General features: G+C 38.3%; 1 protein-coding gene across 1 annotated transcript; it reads left to right on the forward strand.

The window, feature by feature from the left end:
- Positions 1–434: 434 nt before the first annotated feature.
- On the forward strand, positions 435–7,857 carry LOC136253795 (uncharacterized). The gene is made up of 6 exons (XM_066046453.1): positions 435–488; positions 647–745; positions 4,754–4,831; positions 4,894–6,900; positions 7,185–7,254; positions 7,384–7,857. The coding sequence occupies exons 1-4, from the start codon at positions 435–437 to the stop codon at positions 6,508–6,510; spliced, it is 1,848 nt and encodes a 615-aa protein (XP_065902525.1). The 3' UTR covers positions 6,511–6,900; positions 7,185–7,254; positions 7,384–7,857.
- Positions 7,858–8,219: the final 362 nt, after the last annotated feature.

Here is an 8,219-nt window from a genome sequence, read left to right on the forward strand (position 1 = left end):
GAGGATAGAACCCACTGGAGTGATGTATCAGGGAAGCCACCGATAAGTACAGAAAGTGATGACTGGATTTAAATTAAAGTTCCCCATTGACTTTTATGTAACAATACTTACTGAATACTAATTAGTTATAATCTAGTGACTTCATGCAATGTTCAATGCTTATGTAATGAGTACACTGAACCCATTCAGTTGTTTGTTTGGGTAACTCCATAGTGACCACTTTGTAGATAAAACAGGCGTGTCGATTCCTTAAAATCATCTCTTTATTGGTTGCAGTTTTAAAGTTAATCATAATAATATCGTAATAAAAGACCATTGTCTCTACTGTGTAGCTACAAGTATTATTCTCATTATGAACTTTATGTTGCACCTTATGAACCCTGTAGAATGGTTGTACTCCACTGATGTGTGCATCTCGTGATGGTCAGCATAAAATGGTGGAGATATTGATCAACAGATATTATGCTGATATTAACTGTCGGGATAAGGTATGTAATTAAAATGTGACAGTATACAAAATTAATGTAAAAAGTAGATATTAACCACTGCATATATTAATGTAATTGTATGATAAACAACTTCCATATATTAGCATGTATACACATGTGCAATCGAATTCTGTGTTCATTAATCCATTACATTGCAGGCTGGTTGGACAGCTCTACACTTTGCTGTGCAAGCAGCTGAACACAAAGTGATTGAGACATTGCTAAGTTTTGCAATTGATTTAACCATAAAGAACAAGGTAACAGCAGTTGTGCATATGTGTATATTCAGTGTGTGTGCGTGTGGGTGTGCATGTACGTGTTTGTGTGTGAGGCAGCATAGCCAAATGACTAGAGCATCAGCCTGATAAAGGTTCCAGGTTCAATGCCCAGTTGTGGTGTTATTATTTCCTTGAGCAAAACACTTTACTCACATTGCTCCAGTCTACCCAGCTGTTTGAATATAGATGATGTCAACTGAGGAAGCAGCCCACCCAGTTGTAACATCAGTGGGTACCTGGTGTAAACTTAGGGAGAAAGTGCCAATTTTCCATGTTTCGCATAGTCGCTGAAGGTCCAGGTGGGACTTCAGGTGCCGAAATATTCACCTGTAAGACATGCTGTGGGTTACTAGTCCTGCCCCAGGAGGGTTTGTCCATACTGACTCATAGCAACTGACTCATAGAACCTGAGTAGTACATAGGTGTCCTAGTGCTGGTCTACTGGGTAGATGTGTTCATACCATATAGCATAGTAATTGAAGGCTTCTTTGTGTGTGTTGTCTGTTTACATGTGTGTGTGTGTGTTTGTGTGTGTGTGTGTGTGTGTGTGTGTGTGTGTGTATGTGTGTGTGTGTGTGTGTGTGTGTGTAGGATAATCGATTGTGTGTGTAGTAGGGCTGGAACGAAGGCTCCGAAGGTTTCGAAGCTTCGAAGCTTGCACCAACTCCGAAGCAGTTATAACACACTCAAAGGTTCACATGTTTAATTATACGCATGCGCATTCTAACACGTGGTGTTAATTAAGAAAATGGCGTTACGAGAAGCCAGCAGTAGTTCGGGTAATAACCGCAAAGACATTGGCGATTCGAGCACTGGAAACGTAAGAGGACACGACGATACTACTGGAAGGAAAGTGTCAGACGTCTGGAAACACTTTAGTAAATCTGCGGACAAAAGAAAAGCTGTCTGTTCAATTTGTGACAAAGAACTCTCGTACTCGGGAGGAACAACAAATCTACGAGACCATTTGGAGGCAAAGCATTCAGATAAGTATTCCACCACGAGCAAGCCAACAACTTCGTGTACAACGATGAACAATTTTGTGAAGCGAATGAAATGCAGCGAAGCTCGTGCGAAGAACATTACTGACAGAGTGAGCCAGATGATAGTGCAAGATTTACGGCCAATTAGGATTGTCGAATGTGAAGGGTTCAGAACTCTTTTAAGTTATTTGGAACCAGATTACACTTTACCCAGCCGTAAGAATTTCGTGAGTGACATAAACCACAAATTCGAGACATGCAAAGGTAAACTGAAAACTCGCCTGGAAGCGGAAGCTCCTTGTGTATCTATAACCACTGACATTTGGACTAGTATGGCCACTGAAGCATACATGACAGTGACTGTTCATTAACATTGATGCAAGCTGGAAAATGCAGAATTTTGTGCTAGAAACAGTTTCATTTCCTGAGAGACACACTGGAGTGAACATTGCCGAGAAACTGAAAGAGATAACTGAGAGGTGGGGAATTCTTCGTTATGTTTTGACAGTCAGTCATGACCAGGCAGCCAATATGGAAGCTGCTGTGCGTATCTTGACAGATGAATACAATTGGCAGAGTGTTCCATGTGTAGCCCATAGACTACAGTTGTGTGTTTTGGCTGGATTAAACATCAGTGCTATTGACAGACTAATAGCAGCTGCTAAGAAGATTGTTGGTCATTTCAGCCACAGTGTGGTAGCAACAGTAGCCCTGAAAGAAAAGCAGGATCAAATGAAAATTGATGCACAGAAGCTAGTCAATAGCTGTGCCACCAGATGGAATTCCACATACGAAATGCTTAAACGTCTGTTAAAGCTCCGTTGGCCTGTAATTGCAGTGCTATCTGACGAATCAGTAACAAAAAGAAGTGACCGTTACTTGGATCTCAAGACTGAACAATGGAAGCTTGTTGAGGATCTTGTGCCTGTTCTTGAGCAATTCAGTGTCGCCACTACATTTTTTAGTTATGAAGAAAATGTTTCTATTTCTTCAGTATTTACCATTGTATATGGCTTACTTGATCACCTCGAATTTCCCAGAGAGGAGTCATCATCTGACTCTAAAGTGATTAGAGAATTCAAGGAAACTGTGGCAACGCAATTAATAGAGAGATTTGAGTTGACATCGCTGCATTCAGCACATCCTATGTTGATGGGATCACTACTTGATCCTCGGTTTAAACACATTACTTTGTCAAAATACAAAGAGGAAAGTGAAGCTAGGAAACTTAAGCAATCTCTCAAAGAATTGATGGAAATGTACACAAGTGAGGACAGTGTTGGTTATTTTTCTCCTGCCACACCAAAAAACCAAAAATTGACTGCTTTGGACAAGCTACTTGGCCCTGAGAATCTTACAATGGAACCTTGTACATTTAATAGTGAACTTGAAAAATACTTTGCTGAATTGCCAATATCTCGAAAGGAAAACCCACTTATTTGGTGGAAAGAAAATTCCAGTCATTACAAAAGTTTATCTTCTGTTGCTCAGCGTTTGTTGTGTATGCCCGCTACATCAACATCCTCAGAAAGGATTTTCTCCAAAGCAGGTTTAACTGTTACAAAACTGAGAAGTTGCTTGAAGCCAAAGCATGTCGATGCGTTAGTGTTTTTAAACAAGAACTTAAGTAAATTATCTTAAAGTATCAAGAACTTGAGTAATTTGTTGTAAAGTAGTAAACTGAGAAGTTGCTTGAAGCCAAAGCATGTCGATGCGTTAGTGTTTTTAAACAAGAACTTAAGTAAATTATCTTAAAGTATCAAGAACTTGAGTAATTTGTTGTAAAGTAGTAAAAGTACCATGTGTCATAACTGTCATTTGTTTACACCACATTTATATCTATATAGTACATTTAAACTACAACTCAGTACAAACTGATGTGCAATCCATAAGCTGTTCGTGTAAAGTTTCATAAATCTTTGTCTTTACAGTGAGTCCCTGTAGAAAATAAGTCACAATAATAATTACATTAAGTTGATGTTCTAAGTCTTATTTTATACCTTTGAAATGTTCAAAGCTTCGAACCTTCATTCAATAATAGTTCCAAACCTTCGGATGGTAAAAATTGACCTTCGTTCCAGCCCTAGTGTGTAGGAGTGTGTGTGTGTGTGTGTGTGTGTGTGTGTGTGTGTGTGTGTGTGTGTGTGTGTGTGTGTGTGTGTGTGTGTGTGTGTGTGTGTGCTTGTGGCATGCTGTGTGTAGAGTGATATGTATTTGCAGCTACTTTCTGTATTGCATAGTAGGGACCATAAAGGTTTGCACATTTTCACATTGACAAGAAACCAGCCTCACGATGCCTAATTCATGGTGCATTGGCAATAGCATGATCAGGCACAATCAAGGCCAAAAAATGCCTTCGGTGCAACCCAAAATACTTCCAATAAGTTGTTTTGAATTTTTCGTGGATTATTTTTACTGACTGGTTAACTACATATAACTACTGTAACTAACTAACTAATTAACTAATTAACTAAATACTGCCTTCAAGAAAGTAACTCAATAACAGCCTTATAACTCTTAATTTTTGCACTTTTAGACTTACTTCAGCTCAGAATGTAAGCAAAATTTGTGGCCAAGTAGGTAATTAAAAACAAAGGACTATACGGAGCCATAATAGGTACAGTTATTAAACATACGCTAAGGTTTTGCATATTTTGCATAAAAGGATGGAGGACATGTTCACACAATGTAAATCTTAGTTGTATGTAACTAGTAGGGATGCAGCAATATGGGAAAAACCATAGTACTGTTTTGTAATTTTTGGAGTTGGACGTTTGGTTATGTTAAAGTGTATACATTATACTATCCCTACTGTGCATTTCCTTCTTATTGTTTTACTGTGATTTAATATCATGGACTACTCCAACTTGTTTCAGTACTTTTTATCGGTGTGCTATGGTCCCTACTCTAGTTTAAAATTCTAATTTTTGTGTACTTGTTTTGTCATAAAAGGATCCTCCTCATTTTAATGATTAATAATAGTTGTGTTTATTATCTATTACAGAGAGGATGGACACCTAGAGACATGGCAGAGGATCAGAGAAAGCATACAATTTCAAAAATGATAAAAGCAGCAGAAGAAGTAAGAAGATGTATCCTGCATATTAATTTATCTGTAAAATAATGAAATGTATGTTTCTACAGAGACAGAGTCGCATCAAACAGCTTTATATATCAGCTAAACACTATGGAACAGTGTTGATACAATTACTGACTGTTCTAATCATTGGACCACCTGGGGTTGGAAAGTCCTCGCTGTCTCACTATTTACTGGGCAAGCCATTGCCAATTCGTAGATACAGCTCACAAGGTGCTACCTTCAGTTCAAAGTTAATCGTGTCTGGTGACATGTTTATGTGGTCTGAACTGACTTTCAATGATGAGGTACAGAATATAGCTGATGCTATTACTCCAGTTGTGCATGATCAAACCAGCAGTACCCCAATCAAAAAAGGGAAATTTCTTAAAACCTTTAAAAATTTGGTGAAGAACCAATCAAAAAGACCAAAAGAAAATTCCAGAGAAAGATCTGATTCACTTGATGATGCAGTTGTTGCCAATGTTGTCACCAACAAATCCCACACTGACAAAGGTATTAAATCCTTTGTAACCATCATAGACAGTGGTGGCCAGAAAGCCTTCCTCAACCTTTATCCAATATTCATCCGTAATCCTTCCCTTGTGATGGTTGTTTTCAAGATGACAGATGAAGCTGATTGCATTTGGAAGCCATTACCACTTGAAGAGTACCACTGCCCAGAGGGAGTGTTCACCAACCCTCACCAAACGAACCAGTCCATCGCTGACCTTATCAAACATACAATGGCTAACATTAGTACATACACTAGTGTAACAAATGGTAGTAAGGCCACTCGTGTTCTCTGTGTGGGTACTCACAAAGATATGGTGTCTCCTGCTTCTATCACTGCCATAGATCAGCAGCTGAATGATCTTGTCTGTGAGTCTGGCTATACCTCAATTGTTGCACCTAAAGATACATATATGAAGGTTCTTTTTCCAGTGAATAACCTTGTTGCTGGCTTTCCTGGTTTAGAGGATAAAGTCATTCAGCAGATCCGTAGAGCACCGTTGAATACGACAGAATGCAAAGATGCTGATCGCTCAGTGTATGAAGTTCCCATTAGGTGGATGCATTTAGAAATATGGATCCGTGAGCAGTGTAATCTTAATGATGTCAAATTCATGGCTTACAAAGGAGTACTGGATGCTGCAATTTATAGTTACCATTTTTCAGATGAAGATGAATTTCTTGCTATGCTGGAATATTTTCATAGCCTCAGCCTATTGCTTTACTATCACAACATTCCCTACCTGAAAGATATCATCATTGTTGACAACAACTTCATCCTTACCAAAGCCTCCAAGTTGGTGGAGCTCAGTTTTACAGGTGCTGGTCTTACTCCGGTAGAATTCAATAATTTCAGATACTGCGGCATATTTTCCAAGGAAATATTAAGCCACCCCAATCTTGGTGATGATATTAATCCACAAGGCTTACTGCAGCTTTTGATGTCATTAAATATTGTGTCACCTCTGTCTGATGACCATTACTTCATGCCCTGTGTCCTACCCAGCATTGAAGACTACACAAAGTCGTGTGAAGATTTTCTTTCTGCCAATTATGGTACTAAGCAATACGAAGCAATCGACATACAGTGTTCAACTGGCTCATTTCCAAGAGGAGTTTTCTGCAGTCTTGTGGTGTGCTTGATGAATTCTGAACATACTGCCACACATTAGTGTCTGTGTCGTTCTACTGAAGAACACAAAGATGTGTTCTCAAATTTTGCCACATTTACATTGCCCACTGGACACAGGGTTAGCATTCATGATAAGTTGACTCATTGTCGGATTCAGATTCATCACCAGAATCCCTTCACAACCACCACTGTCCACTGTGAAGTGCGAAAAGTCATTGTAAATCTTTTAAAGGAAGTCTGCAAGACTATGAGTCTCTCTACTGATTTTTGCATTGGCTTTCAGTGCTCTGGTCAGGAGTGTCATCATTGCAACAATTGTTTTGTGATGTCTGAAGTGTCTTTTCCATTACGTGATTCAGATGTTCATAGTATTTGTAAACTTTCAGGTCAACCCAGCAGATTAACAGAAGAGCATACAGTTTGGTTTAAGGTTTGTTTCTTGAAGACAATTTGTATAGTTTGAAGCATAGAGCATTTAAAGATCTGTAGCTACCAAAATTCATGTTCACTAGCACACATAGGTCTACAGGACTCAATTGTCCTGTAGCCTAAAACAATGATAATTATAGAGCTATGACATATAATACATCTGTACAAACTGAATAGTTTAAATAGACAATAGACTTGTTGTAGAGGTAAAATATTAATTTTTTAGGTTGCTTATAGTGTTGTTGATATGATGTCAAAATTTACGGTGTACTTTTACTCTATTAGCCTCTCAAAAATGATTTCAGTATTATGGGCCTTTCTCAAGGGGAACCAGTGCCTCTCTCTGATCTAATAAGTGAGTCATGAATTGTATATGATTTTTTTAAAATTCAACCTTGACATAGAGTTTTCAGTGTACACAGACTGTTCTATTGGGAGTGTATTGACATATTTGTAGTTCACAAAATTTACTGCATAATTACAGGTGCTAATCACAGTTCACACACACCAGTTGATATCAGTGAGTTGTTAGTGTACTCACAAGACTGGACAACAGAATGGTGGAGTATCGGGGTTAAACTCGGCCTACCAGCACAACGACTAGAGGAAATCAGGATAGATCACCGTAGAGTACAGGATAGTTGTCATCAGATGTTACTATTGTGGTCGAGAGCTGACCCTACTAGTTGTTACTGTAAACTGGTCACTGCCTTGGATCAATTGAATATGAAGACAGCTGCTAAAAGACTGGCTAAGGAGTTATTGATGTTGCAAGTAATGAATTGAACTCATGCATTCCTTTCAAGAATAAAAACAGCTTAGAATATGTTAACAAGTTTGGAATTTACAATCCCCTCCCCACCATAATTATTAAGTATTGTAGAGTTGTGGTATTTGCATCATTATGGTTATGTCAGCAGTACAGATTTAGACAATATTATTATGCATTTGCTATGTATTTAAACATTAACAATTTTGTTTATATTGGTACCCCGCATGGCTGATAAGGTCTGTTATTTGGAATTGCTTAATGAAATACAGCTAATTACCAATCTACATACGTAATACACCACGAACTGTAAAGCTGTTTATTTGTCTACATGCAGTGGTCCCGCTTACAAAGGTCTAGGATTTGATTCCTGATCTTGACTATGTTTTTCCATACTGACACCTTTTTGTTACATCCTTTTTTCAGGTATTCACACTTACTCACCGGTTTTTTGCATGCATCAACACAAAATAATTAATCATACAGTGGGAATGAAGCACTCATTATTAAGAATTTTATAGTAAAGTATCATAGCACATTAAGAGGAACAG

Source organism: Dysidea avara, chromosome 4, assembly GCF_963678975.1.
Source record: "Dysidea avara chromosome 4, odDysAvar1.4, whole genome shotgun sequence".
NCBI lineage: Eukaryota > Metazoa > Porifera > Demospongiae > Dictyoceratida > Dysideidae > Dysidea > Dysidea avara.